Source organism: Lepisosteus oculatus, chromosome 6, assembly GCF_040954835.1.
Source record: "Lepisosteus oculatus isolate fLepOcu1 chromosome 6, fLepOcu1.hap2, whole genome shotgun sequence".
NCBI classification, from domain to species: Eukaryota; Metazoa; Chordata; class Actinopteri; order Semionotiformes; family Lepisosteidae; genus Lepisosteus; species Lepisosteus oculatus.
In genome coordinates this window covers 32,786,487-32,809,437 of record NC_090701.1, presented here as the reverse complement: position 1 = coordinate 32,809,437, position 22,951 = coordinate 32,786,487, and the positions used below count along the sequence as shown (strand labels likewise).

The window sequence follows — 22,951 nt, the reverse complement described above, 5'->3', positions numbered from 1 at the left end:
AAACTGAAACTTAAAATAGTAAGATAAGTTTTAATAAATGTAATTAAAGAAACTAAGGAGATAAAACAAATGCACTGATTGTGTTAAGTATACAGACATGTGAACTCAATATCTTGTGGAACAGAATAGAAGACAATAGAAGTCAAGTCAGAATTTGGGACACTCAAGGACATTATCCTATTTATGCATAAACCAAAGCAATGTTCAATCAAAGTGTCCCTTCTTTGTGCTTTGGATCCTTGTCCAAGCCCAAAGTCCTTGTCCTGCTCAGACAGTAGGTGAATTTACAACCCAGGTTTAAGTCTCTAACAAGCTGAAATATGTTTTTGTTTCTCTAGTATTCCTCTGTACTTTGCTCTGTATATAATTTGTATAGTTCTAATAAGCTCTCCACCCATTCCTGAAAATAGGGATGGTATTGATTAGGTGATTGGGTATGTTGGTTTTGCACTAATTGTAATACTTTTTTCTTTTCTTTTAGACTATGTATTGGAAGTAAATGTACAATCAGAAGATCTATGTAATAATCAGAAAAGAAAATGCCAAGCTTTACAACATTTGGGAAAATAAATACCTCTGAAACATTAACAAGAGAGTACAATATGGCAATAGAGGTCCAGATTCACAAGATTCCTGAACAGCACAGACAAATCTGGCTAGGTCACTCCAGTATCAAGAACACCTCGGTTTGACTCACTGTAGGCCATAAATACTGGCTTGCAAGGTGACCAAAAAAATCAAATTTTCCAGAGTGCATGGTAGAAATTCAGAAAACAAAGACAGGGAGAATTTTAACAGGCGTATCAAGTGAGAAGGTGAGGAAGGAAACAGCAGACCCAATGAACCACGGCTAATTGTTTCAAGAATAGGCTTGCAGCAAAAAAAAAGATTTAGCAGCTATTCGGAATAAACAGCATAGTTGGTCACTAATTTAAACAGGCAACAAAGGCAAGAGATCAGGCAGCCAGGAAAAAGCAGTCCCAACACAAAACCTGAGGAGCTAGTCACAGCACATACAGTAGTTTTCAGTTCTGTCCTGCTTCTTCAGATGTCCTTGTAAAATAACAAATGTTTTTTTTCAGACCCATCTATAACCATGATTCTTTCTGTTGACGCAACAATGTCCACCTTCGTGTCCACAATAATTCAGATGTCAGCAAATGATTAGACTCTGCAATGTCAGAATGGTCACATGGTCCAGTGTTTCACTGCACTTTGTTATATTTGGATTTTGTACTGTATAGCTCCATTTCATTTTGTTGGTGTTTGATCAGCTTGAGTGTTCACAAATAGTTCAGCCTTTTTCACATTAATAGGTCTTTAGTTTTCCTTGAGAGAAAGCCCTCCTGCATTTTCAGTCCTATTTCAATGCATCTGTCAATCTTTCATTCCATAACAGAAATCTTATCTCTCTTGGAGTTTTATTTAAAGGAGTAACATTGATCAAAACAAACTCTTTTTTTCTGTGTGACCTTCGATATCTTGAGCCCATCATCTGTAATATCCTTTTGCTTTTGGTTTGTTACAATACCTTTCTCCTGAAAAAGGTTCAGCAATTTCAGGCAGCTAATCTAGGGTTAGTTTCAGGTGAAATTTAGTTTCAGGCTTCCTGTTATTCTATGACCACTGTCACTTAGTACAGGGTCTAGGTTCTTGGATTATCCCCACATCAGACAGATATATTCTTATTTAGAGTAAAACATAGCAAGAGCTTTTATCAACAAAGTTAATGGGTATGTTGCTCACTTTGTGGGGAGATGACCAGCCTTCAGATGATGTTGTTGTAAGAGCTAACTAAACTCTCTGTTTATATTCTCTGTCTTCACAAGGTTGGCATAGAGTTGTTTTTTATTGTTATAAACTGAGATACCACCAGGCAATACAACAATACAAAACTCCAATTTATTAGTAAAGGCCTGTGTTTTCTGATGAATCACAACCCTGGGTATCATTTGATAGTCACAGAATAACTGTAAGTAGCAGAAGCCAGAACTGTGTCAAGGAAGACATTTTGTTTTGGTAGTAGTAACATACTGCAATGCCATGGGTCCTATCACTGTCAAATTTAAGAGAGAGGATGTGGATTATTGTTATAGATGTTAATTTCACTGCAGGGTTTTATGCTGAACATAATTTGAGACCTACAGTATGTTCAACATATATTGCTACTGTATAATTTGTAAGTCAGCATAATACCTTAGTCTAAGAAAATGTGTGTCTCTATATGATATACTGTAGGTCATTCAAGCTTTTCTAGATTATTTTGGCCGTATCCTCCTAACTGAGGATCTGTGATACAAGTTTAGTACTTAATATCAGAATAAAGTACAATCTAATAATGATGATGTTCTGGTGTTGCTTTACAAATCAAATGTAAGAATGTTCTTATTTCTGCCATCTGCTTCTGACCAAACTGACAGTGAATAGCACACTACTACTTTAGGGTTATTTAACACAACTTTTGCAAATAACTAATTCTACATACCTCTGTGGTCAAAAATGTATTTATATAGTTGACACATATTATAGTTTTCCCATTTAATGTTTGATCACAGGGTTGTGTTTCTAAAGTGTTTTTATATATACTAAAATTAAATGTACTGTATTTGATGTAATGAGTTTCTTTTTTTTCTTTTTCAGAGGAAGTACCCTATGCACTACAAGATTGCCCTGATTATCAACTACCTAGGGCACTGTATATCAGTTGGGGCTCTCATTGTGGCATTCATGCTTTTTTTGTGCTTAAGGTAAGGACATGACTGAATAACATTAGTTTACTTAGGCATGATAAGAAATATTATTCAATATGCAGATTAGTACTTAATATACAGCTTACTAAAGCATCTTAATATTGTAGCACTTATGAACAATAGGCAGAGTTCTAGCAATATCACATTCAGCCAAAAACATATGTTCTCTATTAACGTATATTACCTAGAATAACACAAGGAGGCAAAGCTTTTTGCCTTTGAGCTTCTGATCTGACATAGCCTGGCATTACCCAGAGTCAAGCAACTCACAGACAATATTTTCCTTAAACACACACAGAACAAAGGACTTGATGCCACCTGCTACACAACCTGTGTCCTACCCAGGGGTATCAGATAAGGAACTGATTATGCAAAGGGTCACAAATCTTTACAGGAGAACAGGCATCAGTGCCAGAATATTCTTAACAATGTAACATTTCTTTTTTAATTCTCAAAAGAAATTTACTCCATCCTAGAAATTAACATTTTAAAATATAAAAAAACATCATTGTAAGCATCAACAAGCCATAAGAAACACTCACTCTGGTGGAAGTGCAGGACCAAAAATGAGTATTGGAATTAATACAGACCTCAACGCCTGGACACACTTTATAAGTCACTTTTTGTTTTATATCTCTAGAAACCCAAGAAACCCAAACTTTGATATGAAAATGATTAGGTCCCAATCTATACATTACTTCTGATTATTATAAAACATTCAAAACATTAGGCTAATGAGATTAAATTGTAATGTGTATTAAATTTCAGTCAAGGCCAGATGGATATTATGAAGACTACTCCAGTCCACAGTAATGCAATTTACTTCTTCTTTTAAAGTAACTGTTTTGTTTTCTTTGAGGTGTTCACTCAAAACATTTGCTAAATATACACTCATTTCATACATACTGTAAGTGTTCACATACAACAGGAATACCATGGAGGAAAGTGTGAGATTCTCCTTTATAAGAGTTTTGTGTGATTCATATGGATTTTGCAGGAAACATATTTTTGGAGTGGTATGCATTTGTTTCAAAACAAAAAAACTTACATTAAATGAAAATGTTCTTATGCAGTAAGAAGACACTAGCTGAAGAATACATGTTGAAAAAACATTCTATGAACACAGGGGACAGGGGACAGATTTAGAGGCTTAAATTTAACCTTAAACATATTTTTTTTTATTTTAGGAGCATTAGATGTCTTCGTAATATAATCCATTGGAACTTGATCACAACTTTCATCCTGAGGAATGTTATGTGGTTTCTGCTTCAGTTGATTGACCATAATATACATGAGAGCAATGAGGTAACAGAACAAGAACTTCTACTTTTCTTTCAATAACTAAACTCAGTATGACTGCAATATGCAGTGTCTATGATTAATGTTAACTAACGTGTAACACTTGTGTGGAGAAGGTAAATATTATTGCAACTTTATGTACTGAATAAAGCATTTACAAGTCATACAGTAGATAACAGGGATTTCTTATTCACCTAGTATCATTTTTTGCATGTTAAAATTAGCTGCCCAAAACTTAATTTTTTAAATTGTTACTTGCCTGGACAAAAAACACCATTATTTATATTCAAACATTACTCACACATAGCATAATCTTTCTCTACTATCACAAGAAATATACAGTCATATATTTTCACTGGCTTTCTGTAGACAGCGCTCAGGAATCCTTAGGGACCGTGCTGAACAGGCCTGAATGTGATTGCTGAACTCTGGTTTGCCTTGCAGCTACATATTTCTTATAGCTAACATAATACACACCATGCAATTTACTATAGGCAATGAAAAAGTACAATTTTAAAAATGTTTTTTATATACAGTAGTATATATTCAATACAGTTTAATGAGGTACATTTAATAAAATATCAATTAATGCATTTCCGAAATCTTGTGTGTTTCATCACATCTTAGACCTGCTACAGAAGACAGCAGTTCCATCCAGTATAATTCAGCTCTGAAGAAACTAGATGTGCCTTTACAAAAAATGTGATCAGCTTTCATGTTGCCGTGATTGTTTTCAGGAGATATATATGACATTTCATATTTTATCATATGTCTTATGAAAATATACAAGTAATAGGTTTATTCCATGCTGAAAAAAAGAAGAAAGAAAACACAACATTTAGGCCGTGGAGCCTTCTTCAGGTGTGAAGAAGGCAACACGGCCAAAACGTTGTGTTCTCTTTCTTCTTTTTTTCAGCATGGAATAAACCTATTACTTGTTCCTTTGCAGCCTACACATGCTGATGCAGCTACCCACCTGAACTACTTATGAAAATATATACGTCAATGCACAAGAGCAAAACTACAGGTATTAACTTCTTAGAATATGCACATTCTGGACATTTATGAATATTTGCTTATGCATGTTCCATAGTTTAATCCATCACTTGTCACTCATTGAGGGATTTTAAATTGAATAAAATAACAACAGACTTTACCAGATGACTCTCAATTGAGCAAAAAAATTGGTAAAAAAAATCTTATTTTCTTTAATAATAACAATACACTGAATGTTTAAACAGCTTGGCTGAGCTGAGGGACAAAGAGTTAAGCTCTACAATCACATTAGAACAAGTCAATAAATGACACAGCATGATACAGGTTTGTTATAAGGTTTCTGAAAATGCTTTTATCTCCAGGAGCAGATGCCATTTGTACTGATGCCATTTGTACTGATGTAATTTCAGAATGTGATGGACCTGATCACTGACAGTGCTGCTTCTTGCTTTCCCAGACATGTCCTGTATCAGACTTATTCTTTTTCTAGGTTTCTTCCATCATATCTGCAAATTATTAAACTACATTAATAATTAAATACAGTACATCTCTCAAACAATTTCTGGTCAGCTTCATTTATATCAAGAGTACAGTAAATTGACACTTTTAAGGATAATTGTAGCTTTTGATTTCTTCTGATATAGACACTAGCTGCGAAATGTAATCTCTTTCTCTGTTTCTCAATTTACAAAATCCTGCTTTCCAGGCTTGCTCTAAAATCTGTGCTTTACATTTCTTAAACTCATTTTCACCAAGCTATACACTTTCTCACATTAGTCTTCTCTGTCCCATTACTTTGATTTGTATTAATGTTCTTTCCATTTTTCCTATCAACCTGAAGAAAGCTCCTCGGCTGAGGTGTTTTTTCTTCTTACTTTGCCTCATATGATTTTTTATTGTAAGGGTGCAAATATGTGTAAGATGGTGCGAGGTGGACTTCTTTCATGAAATGTTTGTCTCTGCTGGCAGGAGATTTGGCATCCAGTTTCCACCAGAAGGCAGATCTCATGTCATCTTTCACTGCCAGCAGTGAAATATACTGTAACACGGTTCAGCAGATTTATTGCTGGAATAGGAATATTGTTAGAGTGACCTTTGTTAATGTTCTTCTCTTTTTAAGCACCCATTATGCATTATATTCTTTATTAACTTTCTGAGCTATTCATTGTGTCTAGAGCTAAGAAGCACTGCTTTAGTTTGCCTAAAGCTTCAGAGAACACACTGAAAATACTACTTTCAACACTTTATATAATGAAATAGATAAACAATTAATGTGTTGAAATTTTAAAGCATGCTTTATAAAATTCTTTATTAACCGATTTCAGTAAAGCTATTCCAAAATGTGAACCAGTTTCGCCAAAAAAGTGCCTTCATCAGGATAATAAACATGCATTATTTTAAATATTAGCAAAAATAATTCAAACCAAATAATTATCATCTGTAGTTTAATATCATAAAATACTTTAATCACTGTTAATACACTCATACTTCATACTCATACATAATTCATGTGCTACAAATCTCCACCCATACCCATCAGATACAAGGATAAAGGTAAAGGGTTAAAACAATAAAAAAAAACATGTTTCACCTAACTGCATTACTTAACACCTTGTTTTGGCTGACAACATTTAAATGATTCATCATAAATTGTCCAATCACATAATTTATTATTCAGTTTTATAATTTTACAATAATTTTGAAAACACTGATTCTTGATAGGTATTGGGTAAAACACACACAAAAATAATAAAAATGTACTACAAACATGGACAATTTTTGTATTCTCTTTGTCAACACCTCGAACAGGAAACTTGACAGACTGGGAGCTGGAAAATATCTGTAGTCAATATACAGAGTGGAATCTCACTAATGTACAGTATAATATATATATGTACAGTACAGTATATGGACCTGTCTTTGTTTAATATTGTTATACTGTAGTGCAACACGTTTAAAGCATTTTAAGCCAGGTTATGGGTTATCAATATTAATATTATTATTATTAATAATAATAATAATAATAATAATAATAATAATAATAATAATAATAATAATAATAATAATAATAATAATAATTGTTTACGCTTATATAGTGCTTTTCTGGACACTCCACTCAAAGCGCTTTACAGGTAATGGAGACTCCCTCCACCACTACCAATGTGCAGCATCCACCTGGATGATGCGACTGCAGCCATAGTGCGCCAGAACGCTCACCACACACCAGCTATCAGTGAGGAGGAGAGCAGAGTAATGAAGCCAATTAATAGATGGGGATTATTATTAGGAGGCCATGATAAAGGCCAATAGGAAATTTGGCCAGGATGCTAGGGTTACAACCCTACTCTTTTCGAGAAACGCCCTGGGATTTTAAATGTCCACAGAAAGTCAGGACCTCGGTTTTTACGTCTCATCCGAAGGACGGCGCCTCCTATAAGTGGAGTTGTTTGTTCTTCACTTGCCTGTGTAGGTTTTCACTAGTAACTCCTCCCTTCCAAATATATCCTGTTTGGTTGACTGTCTGTGTACTAAATTATGCTCTCCATGAGGAGCAGGAGCTAGACCACTTCAACAATAATCTCTCTTGTCTGGAGGAGATCTGTTACAATACCATCTACAACAAAAATGAGATATCATTTTCATGACAACCAAGAATTATGTGATTGCTTGTGAGAGATATTATTTTAGATGGAAAAGCTATAGCTATTGTATCAATACAAGAAAAACAAAATAAGTCGCTTTTCATTTACTGATTAAACATTTATAACAAAAAAGTGTAATACTTTCAAAACAATTATAAATATAATTATAAAATTAATATAATATTGTGATATTAATTTTGGTCAATTTGATTTATATCAAACGTTGTAGTGTAACACTTTTTTTGTTTTATTTTTCAGCCCTGGTGTCGCCTTATTACGACAATATATAATTACTTTGTAGTGACCAATTTCTTTTGGATGTTTGTTGAAGGATGTTACCTCCACACAGCTATAGTAATGACCTATTCCACAGACAAGCTGAGAAAATGGGTCTTCCTTTTCATTGGTTGGTGTAAGTGGATTTTTATCTGTTTCATGATGTTGTTGTGAAAAATATTTAAGATCATTAGAGAGTACTATGAATATTACTTTTTTATACTAAATTATGATTCTAATTGTCATAAAATATTAAAATAAATAAGATGTGTTACAGTACATTAGTTTATTACACTTCACAAGCTGAATAGTTTTCTTTTGTTTTCATACTTTTGTTATGGTCTTATGTTTCATATGCTGAGAAATAAAAATAATTTTCTGAATTATATTTACAATATCCTATGTGAAGGATAAAATATAATTTTTAGTTGTTTACATTTAAGTATGTATCATTAAACATTTTAATCATGAAAGAAAAAAATCACAATCGGTAAAGGCTTTACTATTTAGTTTGTTTTACCGTCTTACATTTTTTAGTTACAAATACACATTTATCAGAAGAAAAACTACAGTATATAAAGAATCCTACTTGTTAAAGATTAAACTTTCAATTTTTCCAGCAACTGCTAATTCTCCATTTAAATATTCCAGTATTCCTACAATAGTTAATATGCTGATTAGAAAAATGGACTGTTCATGACTGAATTACAGTATATTCAATTTAACTGAACTAGTTGGTTGGTTTTATAGAAGTATTTGTTTTAGAAGGGAAGAACTGTCTGTGTGGAAAAGACTATTCACTCCATTCACTGGATGCTTTCAATGGTTTTTTGTCCTTGTTATTTACTATGACCTTCCTGAAGATCAAATGTGCAAATGCATAATGCTATTAGTTCTGCTCCTATAAAGTCCATGTAATAATTGCAGTAAATTCTCAAGGGTATGATCATTTCTGTGTGTATTAGCTTATTTATGAAGTAGTTAATTTGTTTACTACAATAGTCATTACAAAGTTGTTGTTGTTGTCACAACCTACAAGGAATGCAATTTTTGCTTCACTAAAAGTACTACAGTAACGAGTTTATTCTGAGAATGTACTTACTGTAATGCTCAAGACATCTGCTTGGACTATGCCAACAATAAACAATGCATAGTGGTTTATAGTTTGTTGTTACAGAAGTTGTCTTTACAAATTCTTAATGTAGAATGTGGTTTGTTGGATAATGCTCCTTCACCATTGCCAGATGGAACTGCCAAACAGCCCTGTCTGGAACACCTAGATAAAATTTCACTGCTGGGCTGTAGTCCCTGGACGTTGGACCAAAAATAGGTCACCTTTGCATACTAGATTGTTGCCCTTCTGAATAAGGGCAAGCCTGTTCAAGCCTGGTAGGGATTAGTGTGCAAAAGACACACTGGGAGAACACTAGACAAAATAACTAATTGAAGTTAAACATTTGCTTGCACTGAAATGCTCAATTCAAAGTCTGAGTGTAGACTGTGATTTCTGATCAGCATGATACCCATGTACAAGACAATACCCAGGAGTATTTCTGTACTGCCAAGGTGTTGGGAGGCTGTAGATTGTGCAACAGGGGAAGGATGGTGACTGCTTCATTTGTCAGGCATCTGCAGCAAGAAGTAGGTAGGGCATCTGGAGGAGTTCTCCTGAGAGTGGTGCTCATCCAGCAACATCTGGTGTGGCAGCTGTCACACTGAAGGGGCTGTGCAAGTGGGGCCAGCCACAGTTACCCACTGTGGGTTGAGGAGCAATGCCTGGAGCATAGAATGGCAGTTGAGCAAAGCATCATCCTGGATGTTGCAAAGAAGTAGGATCTTCTTAACTATAACACTGGAAGATTCGAGCCTTTCAGCTTACTTCCACTTCACTGGTATCGTTGTTCTGAAAACTGTACAAACATAGTACAATAAACGACCCTCTAGGATCCCGCATACATGCTGGAGCCCCAGGCATTTTAGACAGTAGACTCCCATACATGATACATGAGTCTATTTCTTCACAATAATCAAAGTATCCTGTGCCCAAAACAATATGCAACAGAACCAGAGATCCAAGGTACAGTAGATTTTATTAAACTTGGGAATAACACTTTAAAATATCCCAACCTGGGAGGGCACTACAGTGACTCAAGAATTCTCAAAGATTGAATTATACAATGTTTGCAGAGGCTCAGCATGGTTTCAGAAGTCCTGGAGAAGAAGGGTCTCAATTTGAAGTTTGAAGATTGAAAATGAAATTCTAATATAGTATTTTCCTTTAAAAAATAAAGAAAAGCTCAATAATCATGTAAAGCATATTTCCAACTCTCCTGAAAGCTAGACCAGAAAGAGTATGCTGTTATTATAAGGACTATTCAACCAAATATTAAGAATGAACTTTAAATATAAAGTCATTATAATCACTTTACAGCATAAATAATAGGATTTTATTTAACTGACAAACGTCTTTCAGGAAGATAAACACTTTTAATTCTACTGCATATAATTATCAGACATCAGAGAGACCTTCAGAGATGTGCAAGCTCTAATATTACTGGATACATGAAAACAAATATTACTTAAATTCTTCAGGACAGTCATATTAATATGGAAAACGACTGGAATTACTTCAGTATAGGTTGCATTTGCATTTAAAGAATTATTGTTCCAGGTTTTCAGAAGCAATTTTCTATGGATATCAGATTGACATTCCTCCTATTTCCTATATTTAAGTTTTTTTTCAAAACATCTCTCAAATTCAGTACATTTTATTAAGGAACTTGATATTATTAAACAAAAAAAGATCAGATCAGACATATATGGTCACTTTCTTGTGATATATGTACCAGTGACTTACTATTGTTAAAACACAAATGTGCTACATTGCTTTACTATAAAATACACTGATATTTTAAGATTTTACAAAATATTACAAATTTACAATCACTCAGTTGCACCAAGTTAGAGACACAAAAATCTTCACTTGATACTTATTGTACTTGATTCATGTTTTCTACATAATGTTAATTTATAACATATCTGGCATTCAGAAAATAACTGCATGTTTTCTGTCATATGTCCTTTACAGGTATTCCATGTCCAATAATAGTGGCTTGGGCTATAGGCAAGCTCTATAATGAAAATGAACAGTAAGTATGTTCAAATATTTTTGTAAGATTATTAAAAAATCACATACGGTAGCTACACATATCTAAACTAGCTTTAGAATCCTCAGTCCATTCCATGTTGCTCCTGCCACCTCACTTGACTTTTGGGGTGGTGTTTACTGGGAGTAATGCTGTGCTGTTTCTGCGCCAAATGTAATGATTGGCATTTAGACCAGTTTGGCCTCATCTTTTGCCTCAACACCACTCAAGTGTTTTGTTACAAACTGCAGCTTTTAGGGATGACTGGGATATTATTGACTGAAGCACATTTTTTCTCATTTCAGCCATTGAGCTCTGTAGCTCTTTCAGAATTGTTACTGGCATCATAGTGTATTGCCTCATCAGTTTTCTGCTAGCTTGGCTGCTCACTTTGAAACAATAGACTGATCTTGGAAGTGTCTGGGTGATAAAATTAACCTTCCTTTTCTTGATAACTAAATAGATAATGCTCACAGGGATATTCAGAGTCCTCTAGATATTTGTAACCTATGGATGACTTTGCCTTTTAATGACTTTATTCCTTGGTTGTTTTGAAAGCTCCCTAGTCTTTGCTTGAAATGTACTAATTCACTTTTATTATGAAATTATGAGAACCACTATTATTACACACAAGGTTACTCTACTTCTTGTGACTTGTTAAGGTAATTTTGTGTACTTAAATTGTTTTTTGGGTTTGAATGTGTGAACAAAAATATTAACTGTTGTTAATAACTGTCATAACTGCAACCTTTGTGAAGACTGTGCAAGGATGAAAGTCAAATTTTGGATTGCAAGTGATACATTAACAAGAACAGAAAGTAGCAATAGCAGTAGCTAGCAGTATTAGAATATTGTTGTTTACAGCATGGAAGTGTTGTGGAAACACTAAACAAGTTTAGCTCCCTTCTTTTAATACAGACTCAATACAGTGTTTTGTTAAATGTTTACAAGTTTCTCATTTGAAGAACTATTTTGTTTTGTAATTTCACATTAAATTTTGGATAATACAAAAATATGGAATAAACACTAATTAAATAACAGTTATAACCCCCAATTCCCAAACATGTGCCAAGAATATACCTCAGTGGTTGATAAAATTTCGAGGCACCTGACCTTTGTCCAGTGGCACAGCTCTGGCAAACAGTGACAAATTAGCAGCTAACTAGGATAGATAAATATTAATTAACAATGACTATTACAAAAACGTAACTAACTTTTTTATGAAACAAGGTATCTCAGAGCCTACATCCTGATGGACCCATAAACCCAAACCACAAATGCAATATTCAGAAATCAGATAAAGTATGCCTAAACAAGCCAACAAAAGAGTCCTGCATCCTAAATAAAACAGAATATGACCCAGAGCTATACAGGTATTTCCCTTTTTTTAATCTGGATGCTCCAAAGTGAATGAGAATCTATCTCCCTCTAGTATCACTAACCTGGAGAGAATGTCTTTAGCCTGGGGATTCTCAGTTATTTTAGGAAATCAGATACCCAATATAACAGAACTCCCTTAAACAAGGTTCAAATACTTTGCTACAATCTGGTCTTTTATTAAGGTTGATCCAAACAAGGTTCTCTTGCCTGTCACATTTCTTCTTTCTCTTTCTGTTCTGTCTCTGTCTTTATTTTCCTTCTGCTTCTACCTACCTGTCTTTTATCTCCCTCCTCCCACAGCATAGTAAACACGGCTCCTATTCACTCTTTCTTAAAGCCTGAGAACTACAATCATTCACTTTTTATTACCATTGAAACAATAAAATGTGAATATTCAAATTCCAAGTATTAAGTACTAAGAATTCCCTAATGTCTTGTATCTATAAACATGAGAAAATGTAAAATTATTGAAGTTTATCTTTATTTCAAACTGTATGCCACAAGTCTATGGAAGCCCATTTCCGCCAGGGAGTAAAAAAAACAAAACACGTTATGGTATCTCGCAATTGCGACTTTGTATCTCAGAATTCCAACTTTGTATCTCAGAATTCCAACTTTATATCTCGCAATTTCGACTTTATGTCTCAGAATTGCGACTTTGTATCTTGCGATTGCGACTTTATATCTCAGAATTGCTACTTCATATCTCACATTTGTTATTGTAACAGATTCTGGTTCTAGGGCTTGTGCCCTCGGTGCTCCCACCCTAGTTCATGCCTTACTGCATTGGCTCGAACCCGGGTCTTGCCAGCTGAGCTAAAGAAGACTTGCTAGGAGCCAACTTGTTTATTTATCTACCGCTATGGTGAAACCATCAACTGGGTGACATCCTGTACAGTAGCCACTTTGTGCAAGCAGTTGTACTACACCTCAGATATCTTTGAAACACACTTTTGATTCTTTACAGATGACTATAATAAAAAGTATGTTTTCTGACTTAAAGATTCCTTTAATCTTTCTTTATTATTTAAAAAAAAACATTATTACCTGAGGGACATTTGTGCCTCCTGGGATACTCTTCACATAATCAATATACAGGATCTAAATCAAACTGATGTTTAGTAATGTTCTTTTAAAAGTAGGAAATGTAAGTCAACTTTGGTCCAGTATGTAAGGTTATATACTGTATAAATGTTTGATCACAACACAACACATACATACAGTAATATTAGTCTTGTACATAAAACACATTCTTTGTATTTACAGTATGCTAAGGAAGTAGACCATTGTTTATTTGAAGCTGAACATAAGAAAATGTAGAAATAATACTGAATTTTATTTAAATACTCGTGACAGGAAGCAAGATGGTTTCTTTTGCCTTCATTCTTCTTCATTCATATACATGAAATGCCTTTGTTAAAAGTCATTTGTGACAAAATTAAATCACTATAAGAATTCATTCCATTTGAAATCCCAACAATGTGCTTAAAGGGCTAAACATATTTTCCGTGTTCTGCTTTTGTATAGCAAAACAGAAAGATATTTCATATGTTCAACATTATAATATACTAAACTTAAAAAACTGACTTTTCATAACTGCAACAAATTAACATACTCACATTTCCTTGATAGATTTTTATTACTAAAATGACTTTTTCTGTAGTAGATATACTGACGTTTTATTTAAGAAATAAGACATAGGATAATTAATGATCAACATAGAGTCTGCTGTGACAGTCAGAGGCTAGTATCATATTGTATGTAGTCAGTAAAAAGAGCAAGACAAGTTGTGCATCATTGATTCCATAGTATGCATCACAAAATTACGTCATTACTTGTGTCCAAACAGCTCTCTTACTAATGAGATAATTTAGTGCAGGTGGAACTGTCAAGGGTGGCATGGTGGCACAGTGGTTAGCATTGCTGCTTCACAAAGCTGGATCTCTGGATTCAGGCCGTGGGGTGCTATCTATGTGGGATTTGCATGTTCTCTCCATGTTTGTGTGGGTTTCCTCTGTGTACTCTGGTTTCCTCCTGCAGATCAAAGACATATTGGTAGGTTAATTGGCTGCGGGGAAAGCTAGTCCCTGGTGTGATTGTGTGTGTATTTGTGTCTTTATGTGTCTTGTGATGGACTGGCATCCTATCCAGGGTAGCCCCCACTTTGCGCTCCCCTGCAATCCTACACTGGATAAATGAGTTAAAGAAAATTGATTGACAGAGTCATTCAAAGTCACTCATGATCTGCCATGAATGATTAATTAAAATAATTCCAAAGCTTTTAATCCATTTTGAATCCATTTGTGTATTTTATGTTCCTAGAAATATATATGATTATATATAAAGTGATAAGTCAATTTGATGCTCAGTAAATCAAAGAATAAGAACAATGTATTGTTATCAGCTGCATATTTGACAAATATTTTACAAAAAATGTTGCTGAATTATCAGTAGGTGACATTGTTTCAAAACAGTAATAATAACAAATTATTTTAAAAGATAACAGAACTTACAGTATATGGAAAAGAGTATTCAGTAGTAAAATTACAGGAAACATTTAATCTCTCTGTGTGATCCACCATATGTCCCTAATACACCATATAAATAAATATAGAAATAATGTTTTTACATTGAAATTCACCATTTCATGTTATTTTAATAAACAAAATAGTCAATGGAAACCTGAAGTGTGATTTCTTTAACAATTTCTACAAGGACAACACTTGAGGTTTCTTAGAGAATTAGGTCACCACATAAAAGCAATTTTTTATTTAAAAAATAAATGCTGCTCATTACTTGTACATCTGTCACTTGAGCTTGTTATTTCTAACATTCTGTAAATTATTAATGTTTTTTTTTTCTCTAAAACAACAGTATCTACAGTATGTGAGATGAAAAGAGGAATTAACATACATTGTAGAAATTCAGAAACACTTTTGTTATTTGAAAATATTCACAGATGCTGGTTTGGTAAAGAACCTGGGAAATATATTGACTACATCTATCAGGGACCAGTCATTCTTGTACTTTTGGTAAGTAAAAGTGAATTCTTATATACTGTTTGATAAATATTACAACAAGTGCCCTGTATCGGCTGCTTTTTACAGTTTCAAATATAATTTCCAGAAGACACTTTGCCCCATAGTAAAATATGTTTTAATAATCCCCTGTCAAGTTATACATGAATGTTTTGTGTGAAAATGCCAGATATAGTATATGCAAGGCTAGGTCAACTAGGTAATTGAACTCTGTGAAATATGTAATTTAAAAGCTGAGAAAGGCTTCCTAAAACAGGTATTTACAAAAAAGCAAGTTGAAAGGCAATATAAATATTACTTATAGTATACTCATCAAGTACTGTAAATTATTAAGTAGTTACTGATTAAAGTACATTTTACTTAACCCTTTCCCCTTAAAGATATACACATTTTAAATGATTTTTCTGAAATATTTCTAAAGCTAATTCTGCAAATCAAAGAAGAGAAATTAGTTAATGCAACTGTTATTTATTTAATTTATTTTCATATTTATTTTCTAGGATATATTACATATGTTGTATGAAAGTTATGTATTAATGCTGTAGTACTATCATTTGTACTGCACAATTATATTGTCTAAAATGTACATTGGGAAAAGTATAAAATAAACACACTTGCACCTCAGATGATTAACTAAACCTGCATGAGTGTTTAATGGTGACACAGATTATATGGCTTCTTCAAATCTGAATTGTTAGGGGTCTTGATAAGATAAGTGGAACAACATAATTACAGTCTTTTTTCTTTGAGATATACATGGAACTAAAGTAGTAATGATGTCATAAAATGAAAGATGCCTTAAGATGCTATATTATTTTATCTTTAATTACTGTATAAGACCTTTTGCTGCAATTGACAAGTATAATCATTAATGCATTAGGATTTAGGTCATACCGAGGTATTTGGAAGCACATTTATTTTGAAACGAATTGCTTTGTTTAACTATTTGTCTCAAAAAACAATGTATCTATGCATTGAAGTATTCTGTCCATCTAGCTGCCTAATTTGTTATGATAAAGCAGTTGTTACCAATCTCCCAAGGCACAGTAAAGGCAGGGTTCCCATACATTCAGTACCTTTCAAAAGTATGCAAGCCCTTCCAATGATTTTACATTTTGTTGAATTACAAATAATCTCAATATATATTTTAAAACTGAATTTTATAATCAAAACTGGAAGGTTCAAACTGATCAATTTTATAAGTGAAGAAAAGTACAGTAACTGCAAAGAAAACTCTAAATCTAAAATTAGTTGGTGACATAAGTCTTCACCCTCTCTACTATACCAAACTTTAAATAGTTCAGGTGCACATCATTTCACACAATTAGTTGAATGACCTCTTTGTGCAATAATTGTGGTTCATATACTGAATACACAGACCTGTCTCTGTTAGCTCCCTCAAGCAATTTCAAGCAAACATTAAAAGATTAAGATCATGGATCCTCATTGATCCATGAGTAAATTTCAAAACAATCCAGGGATAATGTTATAAAATGGAACAGTTCAGGAGAAGGATATAACACGTTTCAAAAATACTGAATATCTGTATGGATATTCACGGTGACGTTGACCATTAATACAGTAAGTGGAAGGAAACAAGAAGGAAAACTGGTAAGGGATTCCATGGTAAAGACAGGAGAAAAATTCCAAGAGTAAAGTCAATAGTAAAAAACTTAAATCCTGCATGGAGTTTGCAACAAAGCATTTACAGTAACTGATACTGGCTGTGCCAAATCACTAGACTGATAATGGCAAACATTGTTTGGTGAGACTAAATACAGTAAAAACATTTTTGTCTGAATGCAAAAAATTATATCTAGGGAAAATAATACTGTTAATCACATTTAATTTATTTATCTTTAGTATTTGTTGACATTTACTATAGTTTATTGTATCCTTACAGGTAATTTTACTAAATCAGTCACCAAAGTAAGGGTACAAATATTTTGTAAGGCATTGTATAATTAATTATATTATTTATATTTTATCTTCCATGTACTGTATTTGCAATGGATAGCGTAGTCAGTAGGAAAATAGTCAGATTATTCACATCTCATAAATTAAACCTTGTTGTAAGGTATTTTGTGTGATACAGTGTTTTCCCAGTGCATGTGGATCTTGATGTGGCCTTGATAGAGGTATGTACTATGCTGTAGTGGTTTGATGGGTTTACTGAGACAATTATTAATTGTAGCAGTAATCACGAGGTTGTTCGTTGGGGCTTTTAGAAAATCAATCGTCAGAACAACTAACAACGCACACACACGGGTTCAATACACGAGATACATTTATTAATATAAACTGTGCACCAAACATATACTAGTCTGCCTGGATACGAGCGGCAGACCTTACTGTGAGGGTTATCAATATACAAGGTATATAATCTCGAAGAGATGCAAACACAAAGAGATACACAACAGAGAATATATGTCAATATATATATAACGTTCGGTTACCAAATCGCGAATCAGTATTATTACCCATTGTTACTCTAAACTCGGAAGTAAATACATTACTCATGAATTAAATTGATAACAACTTGTGTTGAGGTACAATTGAATTCTCGAGACGCAATGTAGAACATGGGGTTTACTTATCCACTGTGTATGGATTTGGAATTTCCCGGCACGAACACCAAACCAGCTGACAGGCTCTGTTGCAGCCTCTGTCCCAGCGGTTGTCCAATGGGCGTTGTCCCGGCATCCTCTGGCTACCGGCCAACCAGTCAAGGTGCAGCTCGGAGTAGGACGGGCGGAATCTGACTGTGGCGAGCAGGGCAGTCATTGCTCCGAGGGGATCTACCAGCAGTCCGGCTGGCTAGTAGAAAGTCTCTATGCACAGAGTGTGACCGCGAGTCCTCACAAGTCACTCTTTTGCCTGGGAAGAAACTGGTTCGTTCCCGGTCCAGCGCTGCTTCTGAATAAGCTATTCAGGTTGTCGACGAGGGTCCAACTGTAGGCTGCCATTGATCAAGCGGAGCATTCACATTGGTAGAATTCTGAGTACGTACGGGATCCTCGGCCTCGCGCTTAGAAGAAAGTCCAAGTCCCTTTGCAGACAACAGCAGTTGTCACGTGATTGTCTCTGAGGATCCGCGAAAATGGCCAAGGAGAGCCCCGATCTGAGCTTGCGCTCCCTTTTTGACCAAGACCCAGATGTGTGTTGATTGGTTGAGAGTTTGGCGGGCATTGGAGACCCACGTGGTATTACCACGCCCTGCCAGTCCCTGATTGGTTGGTCAAGGTGAGATATAAGTCACTTACTCTTGACACTTAGGAATGCAGTCCAGATGTCCATTCAGCACTCCCTAGACTGATAGGTGCCAATGGATGACCATTGATCATGATAGCCAGGCTTAGCTAAGTGCATCCCCGTCTGGGAGCTTGTTCCTTATCAAAAGAAAACATCTTAAATCTTGCATGAATACTTTCTCTGTGGCTGCACCACAGAGATGGAGGGTGAGATGGGGCCTCCTTTAGGAAAGCATACCAACGCTTAATTCTGTCTTATTAACAAGCATTGCCGCTACTTGCACAGAGGTTAAGCTACAATATCTACAATTTCCTACATTGCAGGTCCCACAGATCCTGTACTAGAGCCAATAAATAAAGTTTTAAAATGTTAGTTCACAGGCACAACCTTGAAGAGCAAGTAACCATGAGGAGGACCCAACTAGAAAATCTGTACCAAAGAATATCATAATTGTGATAATATAATAACATAATCGGGCATATGCATGACATGGAATATCAGTGCTCTCCACAGCCATAAATAAAACCACAAAAATAATATCCTCATTGAAAATACTGTATGTTTTTTTTTTCCATCTGAATGCAACAATCACTCAACTTAATAGAACTATCAATCTAATTCAGCTGTCAATGGTGAAGTCCCCTAGCATTTAAAAACAACACCCATAATGTATGGAAGCTTATTAGTGGCACAGAAAAAAAAGAATTAACTTGTTTATACTGTACAAGATAGTATCTTGTTTATATGTGAAAAGTATCTTGTTTATACAAGAAAATTATTGCGTTTATAGGAGAAAAGTATCTTGTTCAAACAAGAAAACATATTGCATTTAAACACAATAGTTATTTTGTAAACAATGTTGCCTACAATATTAATACTGTATATTGCTTTGTACTGTATTTACAATACTATTGTCACATGCAAAGTAGCATTGACTTTAACAACAGTAGAATATCACCACACTCTTATTTGGAAAAAAATAATCTAAAAGAGCATGTGTCCTGTTTTTTTATAGACTGTACATGAAGTACAACACGTCAGTAAGCATTCCCAAGTTAAACGTGTATTGTTTTAGCCATTTCTCTGAGAAGTAGAAATGATACGGTTTTCAAAACGTATACAGTATAATAATAAAATAATAATGAACAGAATAATTTTGTTTTACCTTACCGTTGAGATGTATTAATTGCAGAAGTTTTGTGTTTTTACTTGTGTAAAAGAATCTGTCATGTAGTTAACACAGAGCACTGAGTATGAATTGGAAAAAGTAAGAACAAAGTTGACAATATGACAATCACTCTCTTCATTCAATTACATCAATCTACAATATTTTACAGCTAACACTATTGTTTAACTTTAATGTTTAACTTTCAAGCTTATCTTCTTTTTCTGTTCTAGATAAATTTTGTTTTCCTCTTTAACATTGTGAGGATCCTTATGACAAAGCTGAGAGCGTCTACCACATCTGAAACAATACAATATAGGTAAGTAATATAATATTAGAAACCATGCAAATAATGTTCAAGAGTTCATCCTGGACTACTGAATAATAACATTGTCATAATAAAGTGGTACTTATTTGTTATGTTTTGTCTGAAATCTGTTTAGATTCCAAATTGCTTAAATAGTAAATAAAAAAGTTTTTTCTTTAAATGAAAGCCTGCAGTTCTTCCAAATTATGTAAACAATTTATAAACACAAACTCATGAAAATATTTATGCTGAGTCACAGAATAAATAAGTAGGAATCCAGAGCCCTGGCATTTATAATTAAACACCCAAATCTCTTACTAACCTAGTCCAGATGATACTACTGCAAGCACATTTCTTTGCATAACTTTTAAGACAAATTGTATGGCACATTTGGTATGCAAACAGGGCATGTTAACATACTGCAAACACATTAATAGATTTCAAATTTGGGTAAATACTTAAGATAAGTATCCAAAATATTGGAAAACTTAATGGTTGGTTGTCATTTAGAAACCTAGAATAATTTATATTTTGAGCTTTTCTTGAGATGAAGAGAGGGGATCAGTGTTAAAAAGCTGGTAACCTTGCTTTCATTGTTTAATTATACTTTTGCACAGTCCGCATAAATAACAATTCCTTTAGGTTCATAAATATTCATGTTCCCTGACACACACTTCACAACAAATTCGTTGGATCAGTTTCACAGATAATTTTGGTTACATTTATTGCTATAAACTCAAAAGCAGAAGCACTCAGAAATGTATCCCAGTATTGTTGTTAACTCTTTGCGTCATATTCTTTTCTGCTCTGTTTTGTGTCCATTGTAAGTTTCTTTCAGTGTAAGTTTCTTAAATGTAGAATTCTAATCCTCTGGTGTGTCTGACAAACCTTCAGATTTTAATGTAATTATAATTTATACTGTATATTACAGTAGAATTGATTTTGTCAGTTTGATAATTTAATAAACTGTATGTTTTATAAACCACGGTATGTGAGGGACTAAAGGCCCTAAATTACACATGACTGATATTTTTTGACTGTTGTCTTTCTTTAGAACCACAGAAAAACAATATATTGTATGTTCTGTTAGTTTTATCACTAATTTTCCATTATGGTGTGTATTTGTTATTTTAAATGGTATCTGAATCTTAAAATCAGCCTGATATATTTTTCAGATTTTCTCTTAACATTATTGGTTGAGTTAAGCTTTAAGGCTATTTTTGTCTGAAGTGACATAGACACAGTTTAGTTTTTAATTGTTCAGAGGTTCGATCTGTTTTAATTAGTCCTTGACTAATACAATACCCAAAACACCAAACAATAATAATACTAAAAATAACATATTAATTTGCAATGCAAATATTATACTAAGTGAAAAATGTGTTGTGTAATCACATTTATTACAAAATCATAATGATACTTTTCAAGGTTCAAGTGTGTCCAGAAATTACAGAATTCTACTTGTAATGCTACATTTTTAACAGAATGTAACAGAATATGACAGATGTGATATGAATGCCCTACTTGCCAGACCATTGAAAGTTTTGGGAAAAAAATGCTATAATATGTAACACCTAAAGCTCAGAGACCTCTGAACAGGCTCTAAGAGAGGAATGGGACAGTATTCCACAAAACAGCATCGGTTACAAGATCTTAAAGCAAAAGAACCATAGTTAATTTGCCTATGTCATTCAGTCAATAAAATGCAAGCACACCTGCTAGGAAAAAAAAAGATGTTGTCATAATTCGGTGACCTTGTATTAATTAGTAGTACTTTCCTTTTGATGCTTAGGACATACTCGCAAAATTAATAACATTACATTTCAGAAACTGGCATTATGAATAGTGAAGATAATTCATGAAGTTACAGTAAATGGTGTGTGGATCTATACAGAATCTAGACTCTACACCTGTGAGTCCACAACAGTTTCAAGCTGACCATGATCCTCACCAAGACAGGATGTTTACTGAAAATAGATGTACGAATAGTATTATTTACTCAGCATATGCTCTTACTGTTTAAACAATATATATATATACTGTATACTGTATGTGGAAAAACTAATGTTTCAATTAAAGAAGAACAAACCAAACTACAGTAGTGAAAGAATTTGAAAATTGCATGAAGGTGAACAGTACCTTTCAAAAGTATCTACCTTCCACTAGTATCCCATTTTGTTCAATTGCCAATTTAATGTACAGTACAGTACACATTTGGAGCAGCATGGCGGCATGGTGGTTAGATTTGCTGACTTGTAGCACTAGGACCCTAGGTTAAATTCTGGACCTGGGGTACTACAGTATCTGTGTGGAGTTTGTATACTGCATTTTCTTTATTTTCACATGGGTTTCCTCCAAGTGCTCTGGTTTCCTCCCCCTGTCCAAACACATGCTATTAGGCTAATTGGCTTCTGGAAAAATTTTCCCTGCTGTGAGTGTATTTGCCTCTGTCAGTGTGTGTTCCGTGATGGACACCCAGCAGGGTGTATCCTGTCCTGCACCTGTTGCTTGCCAGGATAGGCTCTGGCTCCCTCTGGAGATCCCTGTAAATCTGTATCAGATAAAGTGGTTTTAAAATGGATGGAGAGATATACACTTTTTTTAAAATGAATACTTTGAATCTACATGTAATGCTGAAACTGAACACATACAATATATGGGAGAAATAAGATTAATAAACTTAAAAACTGCTAATGAAAA

General features: G+C 34.1%; 1 protein-coding gene across 4 annotated transcripts in view; it reads left to right on the top strand.

Moving 5' to 3' along the window:
- LOC102683391 (corticotropin-releasing factor receptor 2) overlaps positions 1-22,951 on the top strand; it is a 136,418-nt gene that overhangs the window by 98,512 nt on the left and 14,955 nt on the right. For all 4 annotated transcript variants that reach the window (XM_015354327.2, XM_015354326.2, XM_015354325.2 and 1 more), the window contains 6 exons: positions 2,641-2,747; positions 3,938-4,055; positions 7,946-8,099; positions 11,052-11,112; positions 15,449-15,521; positions 20,178-20,263. In XM_015354327.2, the coding sequence (XP_015209813.1) occupies positions 2,641-2,747; positions 3,938-4,055; positions 7,946-8,099; positions 11,052-11,112; positions 15,449-15,521; positions 20,178-20,263 (599 nt within the window). The remainder of the gene's footprint in view (positions 1-2,640; positions 2,748-3,937; positions 4,056-7,945; positions 8,100-11,051; positions 11,113-15,448; positions 15,522-20,177; positions 20,264-22,951) is intronic.